Genomic DNA, 13,505 nt, shown 5'->3' with positions numbered 1-13,505 from the left:
AGAGCTGCAGCACGCCCCGACCGGGCTGTGTGGCTCTCCATCCAGCGTACGGCAGCGGAGCATCGCTGTTAGCTTCTCTGGGCTAAGGGATTTATTTTTGTTTATGCTGGGTCAGGCTCTAACCTCAGCTGCAGGGAAGGCTAACGGCACCGTGACCTGCTTTGTGGCCAGCGGCTCTCAACCTGCTCAGGTCAGAGTGCTGCTGACTAATTCCAAATCCTAACAAATTGCTTACAGCAGTAGAATTTCTTAGGGCAATTTACGGCACTAAGTACGTTCACGCTCCTTGTGTTAATCATTCTGGTTTAAGCATTTAGAAATGCTTCTATGCTGATTTGTAAGTGATTGTAATGTTCAGACAGATTTTTATAAATTGCCTTCCAACTGAAAGCCTTGTTTTCCTGTTTGTTTTAAACTGGCATTCATACATACAGGAAATACACACACAGTATTATGCCATGTTTCTGTTGGCAACTATTAAGTTATCCTTGTCAGAACATGCCAACAGGATTTCTTAGCAAGCTAGCAGAAAGAAAACAAGCAGTTCTCAGACTAAACAGACCCCATGCTTGAGCTGCAATACGGATCTCTTGCTAAAAATTATGCAGATTCTTCTGCTTTAAGGCAATCTTTGGGGTTGTGGGTTGCAGATTCAGATCTCTGGAGCTGCTCCAGACCTGCATTGCACTAGCTGACATCACGAGGTGGCCTCCAGAATCGGAGGGCCGGTACCTGACAGCGATGTGTGGGTGTCAAGAGCTGGTCCCCAGAAATGGACCGCCAGGGTGAGCCATCTCCAGGGTGTGCAAAAGCTTCTTTGTCACCCCTGTCTCACTGCAGTTCCTGATGTGAGCCGTGGTGAGCTGTGCCCAGACCTCAGGATTGGGTTCGGTCTAAATGAGGGCACTTTTGGTATGCTGAAGTGCGAACAGTGACATGCTCAGTCCAGAAGATGCCCTGGCTCTTTGTGAATCCTCAGCAGTTGCTGCACATCTCCAAGAGCTAAAGCTGGAGTAGGATGGTAAATATAAAGTACTCTAATAATCCTCAACTACTCCTATTTGTTGCTGCTAACAGCCTGTTTTTTTCTGCGAGCTTTTGATTTGATGCAAGTCAGAGCCAGCTTTTGTGGTTTGGCAAGATTTGCAGTGCAGGTTCTTTTGGGAGAGGCAAGAAATGAAAACTTTAAAACAGAGGAAATGTTTAAAACATAATAATGCAGTGTTAACAGTCTTTAAAATCTCATTTTCAAGCCCCTTCCTTTATGAACACATCGTTATAAACATAACTGATGAGGGCTGGTCCCGGGATTTGAGAGCTTGTCCCTTGTTTTTCTTAGCGCTCCTAGGCTCTGGGTTGTGGGCCTGGAAAGAGAGGAAGGATGATGTGTGCTGTTCGTTTGGGGATGGAGATGTCGTGTGAGAGTGGTTGAGCTGAGCTGGATCTGTTCCTCAGCAGTGCAGTTTCTAGTAAGAAGGAAAGCAAGAGGAGTTGAGAAGTGTTATGGCAGACTGGGAGGGCTGGGAGAGGCAGGCCACGCTCGGCTGTCACACCGCGCCGCGTGGCGTTGCCAGGACTTTCCAGTGCGGGTGAATAACCTGAGGCGTTTTTCTCCAGTGGTGCAGACTTAAAGTCTGTGCTTTAAATGCTAAAGCTTGAAAACGCTGGCCTGAGTCCTGGCGCATCTCCATTTCCAAGCTGGGAGGTGTTCCTCGCCAGTTGTCCCTCCCTGGGGAGGGAGAGGCAGACGGTGGGAAGACAGCGGGCTGGGGAATGTCTTGGGAAGCTTCCAGGGGCTCGGCTGAGCAATCAGGCTTCTGCCTCCTTGGCCAAGTCCCGTCCCGGTCCAGTTATCACTGGGAGAAATGTTTGCTCCGCTTGTTCACAAGGATTAATGACAAAAATCGAGGTGTGTGCGGTTACTCGCTGAATGCACGGCCGGCCTGCAGGCTCGTGCCGGCCCCTGGGAGAAAGCCGCAGCTGGCGGCGAGGAGCAGGAGCACCAGGAGCACTGCGATCCTCAGATGTGTGTCTGCACCTCAACTCTGTGTGCAGATAGGTTCAGAAACGCCAAACCCTTCCGTGTGCTTGTCCTTGGGCGCCTGTATGGGTTACACGCGTGCTGTGCATACACTTGGGAATTTGGTCATGGCAAAACGCATCCCCCTTCGTTTGCAAAGGGGATTGCTGGGAGCTTGGGGCTTGGGGTGGTGGTACCCCAAAACAGGGCTCCTTGAGCAGTTTGGCTCTGCCTGGGCAAGAGAGAGGAGTGGGTGTACGGCCCCGGGGACTGAGAGGCTGGTCCGTGTGGCGCCGTGGGGCCGGGTGCTTCGCCCTTCACTTGAACTCGGCACAGCACTCACTGGGGTAGGTTGCTCTCCTACGTGAATAAAATTATCAGGATCTGGCCTGGAGAATGTTGCCTTTAGAAATTATTAAAAGCATATTTGATTCCCTGTGTTGTATATCCTTTTCCTGCTGTGAGATTATTTGATAATATAATTTACAAAATGCCACGTAAAAAACCCACAATATTACAAGGTAAATATTTAAAGAGAAAACTTGAAATGTGCCAGGTTTCCCTAAATGTGTTTTGTTCCAGTTAATAGAAGATCTTTTATTTTCTTGTTTGGATTTCCAAAAGGACTTTTTTTTTTTCAGTGTTAGATTCCCAGAAATCTTTTTTTTTTTCTTTCTTTCTTTTTTTTTTTTTTAAAGTAATTAATAATGGAACAAGCTTTTAGTATCTACCCTGGAAGGTAAAAACCCTTAATCACAGTAACATCATTAGTGCTTTCAAGCATTTAATTTTGATGCTTGACAAAACGCATAGCCATTGATAAGAACAAATAAGTGTTGTTGTGTGCAATTGAGGGAAAAAAGAAAAGCATGAAAACCCCTAAGCTTCAAGTAATTAAATTTAAATATGTTATTTGAATTTAGCTGAGATAATGTACAAACTGTGGGTATATTTTTCAATCAGTGGAAGACCCCTTGAGTAAACATGATCCATTTAAATTCAAATCATGGGGAGTGGAAAGTAAACCCTGCTGTGGTTAAGAAGGCATCTTCCCTAAAACACGGGGCATTGTGTATCTTCCAGAGCACTGATGTTCCCTGCTTTTATAAAGGGCTGTTTTCACTCATGGCTGCCTACATGCCAGAGACTTTATTGCATCTATTTATTTCCTGTTTTTTTCCTTCTCCCCCCCTTCTTAATTTGAACCAGTAATGAAAAACTGACACTCTGCCTCTGCCATCCTTTAAAGTGCCTCAAAACTGTTATAATTCAGCACTTATTAGCCTTGGGATATGGCTTTATGGCATTTGGGTGAAGTTTTTGTAGTACATCTGTGCTCCTTCTCTCTCTGTACGCCACAAGCTCAGAACTGCAGTAATAAAACTACTGGTAGGTGTTTAATGGTGGGTTATTGAGGAAGTAGATAAAAGAAAATTGCAACGTTCACATCAGTAGGGAGTGAAGTTTTCTGAGGGAGAGGAACTGCTGAGCTTTGAACTCAGGAAAGTTACACTCGGTGCTTTTGTTCAAGGGGACCACTTTTTCAACACCAAGAGGCCTCGTCCTTCTCACCTGTGCAATGGGCTGTGCTGGTGGGACATGGTGCGTGGACCTGTGTGCGTGGGGCAGAACGTGGGGTGCTCAGCTGGGCACACTGCTTCGGGTCGAGCCATGCTCAGGATGTTTCCTGCAGTGTGTAGCAACCAGCTAGCCCATGCGTGTATGAGGGACGTTCCTGCCTTTTGTGCTGCTCGTGGTCAGAGAGTCATTTTACAGTCTGCTCCATGTTTATCTTCACATCATCTCTGAGGCAATAGAAAGGCAAAAGGCAGGAGAAAAAAGAATGGAAATGCTGTGTGCAGGGTGCTGCCCTGTCTGTCCAGCACTATCCTGCCTGGCTTCTTCGTCCTCTTGCGTGCGGATGACCAAGGAGACCCAGAGCTGATGTTCTCCCAGCAGCCCAGCCCTTCAGCAGTAATTTTTACTGGTCACCTGGTAGATCTTGGAAAACACACACACACAAACGCGAGTTGCAGGGCTATTTGCAGGTATCAGAGTTGGTTAAGGAGGGTTTTATCTGCGCAGTGGGGTATCTGTAGTACTCCCTGTGGCTGACAGTCCAGTTCCTCGAGGTCCACAGAGGTGTGGGTAATCATCCTGTTGCATAGACCCCTCTAGGTTTGTGCTGCAGAAATGCTAAGGAGCCCCCAGACCGCTTCACGTCCTTTTGGTACTTTGTCCTGCCCTTGGCCTTTAGCACTCTGAGGATTTCTGTAACTCGTGTGGAGAGGCAGGATATTCAGCCAAAACTAAAAAATAGGCAGCACGTCTTCATCCACGCAATGAGAGGCAAATGAATAGATTGAAAGTTAAGCAGCACAGAGTTGCATAATGGTTAGTATTTGACAGGAGGGGTAAAACTAGGGCTGTTCTTACAACTCTAATAGTAAGAATCAATGAAGGAATTGATGTACAAGTCTTTTCCCGTCCTGGAGGCAAGGAGCAGGTGGTTTATTCCGGTTTGGAGCACTGCCTGAGATCAACTGTCCATTTTTGAGAGACCTGAGAAAGCACTTCTGAAACTGTATAAAACCGAGCATCTTCCACAAGGGCTGGAAGTTAATGCATATTCTGCTGCAGCGAATAGCCACTTTACAGCAGAGGAGAAATGCCTTGCCATCCAGCACTCACCAGCCCAGCATCGAAGGACTCAGTAAATTCCAATATAAATGCCTGAAGAAATGAAATGGGAAACTGAGGAGGTTAAAAAGAGGATGAAGCAAGGAAAGTGAACTTTCTCTCTGCAATTCTTGAGGTCAGACCGGCGTAAGTGAAAGACTCTCGGTAATATGAATTGCCTGTCTGCCTGGCATGAGGCATGGATTAACTAAGCAGGTTTCTCTCTGGTTGGTTTATCAGTAACGTCATGTATGTTTTAGGGTAACAAATCTGATCTGTAATTTATTATCTGTGTGGCATTCGTACTGCAAAGGGCGAAAAAAAAGTCCTGTTCTGTGTTGAGGAACGGTGAGGTTATTAAGCAGGTTTGCAGTCGTGCCGCAGATACAACTTGATGGAGCACACCTGGATCCTCCCCGTTGGCTGTGTTTATAGTCTCCTCTGTCAGCCAGCGTTTGCCTTTGCATGAGACAGACAGGGAAAAAGAGAGAGGTTCTGGAGGCATTTCTAACAGAGATGCCAAACTGTCAGATAGTAAATCAGGAAGCAGCTCCCTGATGGTTTCACATCAAGAGGAGACACCCTTTTGTGACTTTGTGGCGTCTACTGGTTATTTTCACTTCCATCAGAGCTGTCTGATATGGTCAAGTAGGTTTGAGGCTTTCAACATTCAATTTTCCTTTCATTTATTGTGACTGTTTTATTTATTTGTCTTTCTTGGTAGTTTTCAAGGATATGTTTCAAGGATACTTTTTTCTTTCTTTAACGCTTTCATGGATCGTCATCCCAACGTTAAGGGTAGAAAAAAGCAGCAAAAAGAAAGGGAAGGAGGCAAAAAAGAGCAACGTATCTACAGCTTCAGGGGACAAAAGAAGAAATATATTCAATTTGGGAAGACCTCTAATCTCTGGTTATACAGGACAGCTTTGTTAGATAAGATTAAAAATTTCATGAATGTCCCTTTTTATCCCTGGAGACTCCACCATTTATTCCAGCTATTGTCAGCATCAAAAGAGCTTGATAACAGCTGGCTAGAGACGTGACCACACAGCAACACGACGGCAAGAAAGGGGCAGCCGGGTTCATAAATCTTCAGAAACCCCGTTCCTCCTGCACTGCCATGGATCTGCTGCGATCACAGTCAAAGGGAGAACGCATTGTCCTCCGGCCAGGCAAAAACCTGAACTTCAGCATTAGCAGGGGCTCTATTGAGCAGGGCGCACAATGAGATGCTTCCCATTATCTTCTGCATGGCAGCCCTTATTACTGCACACGGATACAGTTTAAAGGGTCTTGGCATGCAGCTTGTTGCTCGGTTGGGTTTTTCCCCAAGCCAGGCAGCCCTTACCCACGTCCTGCTTTTTCTGCTCCTCGCGTCTGTACAGTGCCACGTGGGACGGGGTCTGGTTGTGCCAGTTGTCTCTGCTATCTCCTGGCTGGGAAGGAGCTATCAAAGGCCGAATCTGGCCCCCGGGCGCTGAGCTTCCTCATTCTCCAGGCACTGCTCACAGACATGGGCGGGTGTAAGCAGGGCAAGCTAGGAAGCACAGGTTGGCTCCGACTCCTGAAATACAAGTTTTCTGGTTTTCATGGGAGGGTCCCAGTTCATATGTATTCAGCTTTATTCTGCTCTTACTTAATTCAGTGGCAAAGTTTTCTCAGCTTTAGAGAAAACCAGATTGGTCTGTCAGGAATTTCATAGTTCCTGTAGAGTGAATAGCTAATGAAGTAACACCAGTTAATTTTAGGACATGGAAGAAGAGAATCATTATGGACCAAAACACAGGGACAAGTCTGTGTGCTGGGTCTAACAAAGGTTAAAAAAAAAAAAAGCAGAATCTTTCACTGTCAGCCTGTTGTGAAGGTTTGTACCTACGAATTAAGAACATTATGGTATTTAGGAAACCGCAGTGTTACTCCAAATCTTACCTGTCCAGTATGGCCCAGCATCTAAGAGCAACCTTTATTAGAGAGAAATTAAATGCAAATTTGTTAGAGAAAACAGGAAAAACACTTAATGCTTCTAACCCCCACACAAGAAAAACATAATTTCTGAAAGTGCATATGTTATGCTGTGTCTTATTAAAACTAAATTATTGCTTACATCTTTTTTTTTTTCTTTTTTTTCTTTCTGGCAGCTCCATCCCCAATTGCGTTGATCCAGGCTAAAGAGATAACGAGGCACAGCGTTGCCTTGGCCTGGCTAGAACCCGACAGGCCAAATGGAGTCATTCTGGAGTACGAAGTCAAATACTATGAAAAGGTACTGCTCAAAAATAGACAAGCAAGGAGCTTTGTTTGAATTTGGAAAGAGGTTTTTTTACTTCATTCCATTCGGTTTATTTCCAGGTAGGATTCCATCATTTGAAACTGAATAGGTTCAGGTTAATAATATCCAATTAAGGATTTCATGCACTTGAATGGTTGCTTGAAATAGTAAGACTTATAGGCTGTTCCAGCTGCATGGTAGGAATTTATTTTGCTATTTTTTTCTTACCTTGGAACTGAGCTTTTGTAGCAAGCATATTTATAATGAGAATCAATAATGTTGGGCAGAAGTGAGACATTAGCTTTACATCATAGACAGAAGTATAATAATGAAGTATATAATACGGTAATCAGATCTGTTTGCCAATAGCTTCTGCTTAGAGTGATGGTGTGGGCTGGATGGCTTTTAATAGAGAATAAGGAAAGAAAATTACATTCTTTATACTTTCCAAGTTACACAGAGATGTTATTCCTGCAAATAACTTCTCAACTATGGAACTATGAAACTATGAAGAAAGCTATTTCCTTGAAGGTCCTCTGCAGAAATGGACAATTACTTGGTCTTGCTTGCACTCTCTCTCATGTATATGTGTACTTTTTTTTTTTTTTTTTTTTTTTCAATAAAGATAATTGTGTTATTTGCTTCCCCAACACATACAGAAGAAGGCAACCGATTTTTCAGGGAAACTTGATTAATGCATTTTCTGATGCATTTTCCAGCCAAAAATAGAAAAATTTTCAAGATTGGATTTGTGGAAGACATTTTCAGAACATTTTCTTTTTTGAAATACATTACCATTTTTTTTGATACAGCTTCTGGCTGGTAGGAAGAAAAAGAGTGCCAGCATGGATGAGTAAAATGTTTGTTCATCAGGAGGATCATATTTGAAGGCTTGGCTATTTTCCAAAGGATTTCATTGTGTGATTTCTTAAGTAATCGGTGATATATGAGCATCATACCTACTGTCTCACCACCCTTATTTGGCTTGCTCAGAGCCCCATGCAGCACTCAGCGCTAGGGGTATTGAGCAAGGCAGACAGCAGAAGCCCTCGGGACGTATTTTGAGAATTCCATCGGTGTTACTCATCTTCTTTCATCATAACAGTTTTGGCAAGGAAGTGGGATTCCATGGTTCATGGTGCAGTGAGGCATTTTTACTTGATCACTGCAGTGTTCTTTTCTTGTTAGGACCAAAACGAGCGCAGCTATCGCATTGTGAAGACAGCCTCCAGGAATACTGACATCAAAGGTTTGAACCCTCTGACTTCATATGTGTTTCATGTGCGGGCCAGGACAGCAGCAGGATACGGAGACTTCAGCGGACCGTTTGAGTTCACAACTAACACAGGTAGTAACATGCCCGCTGATATCTTTCTTTTCTTTGAGTGAGGAGTGAAAATGTAACTGAGCCGTGTGTTGGGAGTCTCCCGTTGGTTAATCGGACTGTGGTGTATCTATTCTGGGAAAACGTTCCTCCGTGGCTGCATGACTATTAGTGGTATGATAAATCTGACCTTAGACACCTATGTTATATCCTAGACACTAACAATGAAAATGCTTCAAATGGCCCAAGGAGATACACAGCTTACAAATGCTTGGAAGCCACCAATGCTTCAGAGATACATGCACCTATTTTGTTTAATGTGTGCAGATGTTTTTTGGAGCGTGTCATTTGCAGGGGAATGGAACCCTGTTGCTCTCCTTTGCAACTATTGACAAAGATCACTTAGGTGTCCTACATCAGCTCAGATATTTGCACTTTCCCTTACATAGTCATATAAAGACAGAATGTTTGAACTATGTTGTTAGTACAGCTTCTCCCTTTGTTCAGGGTAACATGCAAATTTGCCCCCCAAAATGTTTGCTTCTCAGTGGTAGGAAGGTGATGTGACCAAGCCTGTTTTATTTTGGACATAAAAGTCTGTTTAAATCAATTTAAGGTCATGCCAGTCAGTGGCAACATCCTTCAGGATGTTAACAGCTGAAAATAATCAATCCAGCAGGAAGACGGAAGACATTTTAAAATGACTTACTCTTTGTGTCAGTTGGGGAGTGATCATCTGGCCCCACTGAGAGAAAATGAAAGAGGAAAGAAGAGTGGAGAGCAATTAGGAAGGTGAAAGAAATAGCCATTATACCCTCTGAGCAACACTGAAGGGGAGAAGGAGAGGGAGTCCTTGTTCCCAGTGAACTGAAGTTCCCCAAATCATTATCAAACATCACGTCTTCAGCTAATTAGGGCCCTCTTGGAAAATTGTGTGAAATGACTATATAATAAAGGCCTGAAAGTAGATTTGAGCCCTACTCTAAACTACCTTCACAAGCCAGAAAGCCTCATTGAGTGCTGCCCAGGTTGATATTTTGAGGGTGTCTGACGCTAATGCTCTCTTTTCTGTTTCCAGTTCCTTCCCCCATCATTGGCGATGGTACCAATCCCACAGTGCTGCTTGTTTCAGTGGCTGGCAGTGTTGTTCTTGTGGTCATTCTCATTGCAGCCTTTGTCATCAGCAGGAGGTAAGAACTTAAGCTTCTCTCCCCCCTTCTCTCTTTCATGAGGGAGCTTTTTGTCTCCTCCAAACAAAGCTAAATTCTTTGATTAGCATCATAAACAGTGCATTTGCATTACAAGCCTTCTCCCATGTAGCTTTGATCTTCTCAACATTAGTACCACAGCAGCATGTGATGTAATGGCAATAGTTCCAGCTCTATTTGCCCTTGAAATGCAAAGCTGGTTCCAATAACTGGCACTGAGAATCAAGCCAACTAGAGATTTGTGGTTAGTGTAATTTGAAGTTAAGTTTAATGGGTATGGGTACAGTAGATTTTCTTGGACTGACTCCTGATACACAGGGAATAAACAACCACACTGTTATGAACTAAGCTATCAGACTGCTGTGCTTGTGATTTTGTCTTAGGCTTTCTGAGTCTGCATTAGTCTTTGGGTTAGTCCTTCCACTGTGTGTGGAAATGATTGTAAAGTAGAAGCTGCAGTCATTCAGCATCATACGCAGTAACACAGCAGAATGGGTTGATGGTTATTTGATCAGAGCAGAACCATACTTCTACCAAGTACTTGTTCATTCCCAAATTCAACCAGTGCATCAGGAGCAATCCTGCAAATGGGAGGACAGTGTAGCAGAAACACAGTGTGAGTGTTTGTCTTCAAGTTTATGTTCAGTCTCATTTAAAAAGATCAGCATGATTTTGCCTCAATGTAATTCAGAGATAAAATTGGACATATCGTTACTGCATCTGAAGCGTGGGATCTGAGGGATGCAAATTTTGTCAACCTCTGTTGATCAGTTTAATGGCATCAGCCATAAATGCACACAAATTTTCTTGATTTACTTTCTCACTTCAAATTGTCTTAAAGAGCAGTTAAGTCACTATAGCTGTAATATCTGGAAAGTAGTCAAGCATTGTTACAGCTTTCTGTGGGTGTTCACCTCAAAGCCTCCATGCTGGCAATAAGAAAGAAGAACAGGCCATATGAAAATGTAATGTGGAGAGACAGGTTTATTAAAAGCCATTGCAACAGAAAATAGCATCACTGAGCTTGATGACTTAATCTCCTCTCCACTTTTATTGATCACTTTATTATTTAAGGCAGGATTGATAGCAGGATGCATTGGATTTCTAATTATGAGTCGCCACCTTGGAGAATTGAGCCTGTCGAGTTGCTTTGAGATGATTCCTTCCCCTCCTCCCCCTATAAAAAAAATGTCACTTCCCAAGGCTGATAAACATTGCTTGGTGATTGGCCCTCAATGGATCACTTTTTAGAAAATGAAATGTCAGCCCCTTGCCCTCATATTGATTCTCTTTAGTATCAGCCATAAAGCTGTCAAAGGAAAGGCTGCCTGGAGCCAGGTAGCTGATAGACAAGCTGGTGTGGGTGCCTGCTCAGCCAGGTCTGCTCCCTGCTCAGGTTGTCTGTTCAGTTATCTCTGCCCACAAGTGTTTAACTTGGACTGAGTTAAAAAAAAAAAAAAAAAAAAAAAAAAAAAAGAAAAAGGCAGGTGGGCTATATGGACAAGAGGTTGGTCCAAGCACTGGTGGGAATGGGGGTGGAAGTAGTCTGGTGGCAGTGGCTTCAGAGATGCTCCGTAGTTCCATACCGGTAGGTCTTAGGGAAGCTGTGGAAGGGGAAAGATATAATAGCAATATGAATGAAATACCAGGACAGTGAAACTGCTCTGTGCATACTAATGCATGTGCCTTGTTAATTAGCAACCTTCCTCAATACACAGCTCTCCAGTAGCTGGAAGTAGTTCTCAATAAACAGAACCGACTTTAATATTCACTATTACACACATGATTTTAACCACATCACCAATGTCATTTAGAGGTGTGGGCTTTGGGGATATTTCATGATGTTCCTATACCAGCTGAAGTTAATAGCAAAATAATTATACTTTGTTCCAAAATTACTTCAGCTGAGGAAATGCTTCTTTGTCCATAGAGTTCCCACGAGGAGGTTTTGTAATATAGCTGTGACCTAGAAGTCATATTTGTACAATCAAAACTGTGCTTTGGCCTGCGGACATGGCCTCTCTGCATCCATGAGCCAAGTGTGGGAACTGGACATATGCTGGAGGTGCCCAGTTTTGAACTCTAGGTTGTTATTACTAATGTAGCATTATGTTTTTTCAAGTCATTACTCAAATCCCCAAATTCATCTTCTCAACAGAATTTGTCAACAGACTTTGCCTTTAGGCAGCTCAAGCTGTTTGGGTCTGTCCTGCGACCACGGTGTTTGTGTCAACGTGAGAAGTAATCTGCCTAAATGTTAGTTTAAATTTACTGAGGTTAGGACAGCAGGATGCGGGAGAGGTAGCAGGAGTGTTTCTAAACCCTACGCTGTAGGAGCACAGAGTAAAATTACAGTGACAGAGTTTTAAAAGATTTGGGAAAGTGTAAAGCAGTAAGCTGCTTTCTGGAGGGGTTTGGCTGCAGTAAGTTGGCCCTACAGATTCCTTTGGTCATTCAAGAGTTACCATCGGAAATTTTTCTGGCAGATAGATTGCTTTACCTTCTGCACTGAAGCACCCCCAGCCCTCTTCTTTGGGGTGGAGAAAGGGGCAGCATGGGCTGTGGGGGCGCGGGCTCCATGCTGCTTCACCTCAGTGCGTGCTAATACCCTCTGCCGCTACCTCCGGCCGGGCAGAGACCTTCCCCTCCTTATCTCCAGGCCCCACCTGTGGATTTCCCTATGTCTCTGACCCCTGCAGCTTCTGAAAGCTTCTGTGTTCTTTTCCTGAATACGGCTATTTAATCACTCTTGCCCAAATCCCTGTAATTACGGAATTCAAGCCTATGACAAAGGCTCCCTTCTGCCATTCAGGTGAGGTGCCCCGAGCAGCCAGGGGACAATGGCAGGCAGGAGTGGCCTGCCCCAAGCCAGGCAGGAAAGGTCAGCAGGTGACAGGGGCAGAGGTGGAAGCAGGTAGTTAGTTTGGAAGGTATTATTTAACGTTAATAAGCTACAATTATATTGCTTGAACAGCAATCCCTTTGTTTCCCTCTGCTTTTTGCATGTCTTTGGGTTTTAGTGGGGGAAGGTTATTTGTATCTGTTGTTAGGGTGATTTTACTTTTTAGAAATAAGATTTAAAGCATTTTTACATACTTAAAATGCATTCATGCAAAGCCATTTGTGTTTCATTTTTCCCATCTGTATCTGAAGACTAATAATATGAATTTGAAAGGGTCCTGCTTAAATTGCAGGATCTTTTTTTCTTCTTTTTTTCCTTCTTTTTTTCTTTCCTCTGAGAGAAGTTACGTTGTACCTGAAACCCCCTCTGCAGTCCCCCTAAGCTGACTTAGCCCTGCGTGGCACTGGGTGAGATTTCTCCTCCTGATTCAGGTCAGGCACCGGGAGCAGAACGTAGTCCCTCAGTTTCACTCAGCTCTTTTATACCAGAGCCATAAGTCCTCAGGCAAAAAAATGGTTTAAATTGGTGTTTGGATCCAGTGTGGTTTTTAATAAGGCTCTTGTTATGATTTGGTGCCATTTGTGTTTAATTGACTTTCATCAAGAAAAAAAGCTCCCAGCCACTTATGGTTGGGTATGTACCTGCTTCTTGTGTCTGAACACAAGTCCTGTTGGTGATGCTGGGAGCTGCGAGGCTTGGTTCAAAGATCAGGTAGTCTTCACATGTTAAACTGGATTTTTTTCCTTCTGTTCATGTGCAATTTATAGCTTTCATTACTAGAATAGTGTATTTAATCCCCAACACTAAAGGGTTGCAAAGACAAAAGCTAGGACGTGGCCTTTCAGCTGGGAGTGACGGGAAGCTGCTGTTCCCTGAAGGCCAGGCAGAAGGGAAGTGAAACCAAGGCTCTCAAAGTCACGTTTTCTCCAAATTTTATCCTCTTCATCTCACATCTGCTGTTAGGTCTTTCTCTCACCCATTCTCATTTATCTCCTCTGCCTATTCACTGTTTTCAGAGATCTAACCCAGTCTCGGCCTGGTGCCCCAGGCCTGGTCAGCTCCTGCCCCGCTCCAGGCAGCGGGTTGCACGTTGCAGGCACCAC

General features: G+C 44.0%; 1 protein-coding gene across 1 annotated transcript in view; it reads left to right on the top strand.

Annotated features, from left to right (window-relative positions):
- The window catches only part of EPHA4 (EPH receptor A4), a 95,330-nt gene that overhangs the window by 61,387 nt on the left and 20,438 nt on the right, over positions 1-13,505 (top strand). Inside the window, exons 6-8 of the mRNA XM_068691519.1 lie at positions 6,838-6,962; positions 8,157-8,316; positions 9,371-9,482. Coding sequence (XP_068547620.1) covers positions 6,838-6,962; positions 8,157-8,316; positions 9,371-9,482 — 397 coding nt within the window. The remainder of the gene's footprint in view (positions 1-6,837; positions 6,963-8,156; positions 8,317-9,370; positions 9,483-13,505) is intronic.

This window comes from Anas acuta, chromosome 9, assembly GCF_963932015.1.
Source record: "Anas acuta chromosome 9, bAnaAcu1.1, whole genome shotgun sequence".
Taxonomy (NCBI): Eukaryota; Metazoa; Chordata; class Aves; order Anseriformes; family Anatidae; genus Anas; species Anas acuta.
The sequence above is the reverse complement of the archived record's forward strand: the minus strand, read 5'-3'. Positions and strand labels throughout refer to the sequence as shown.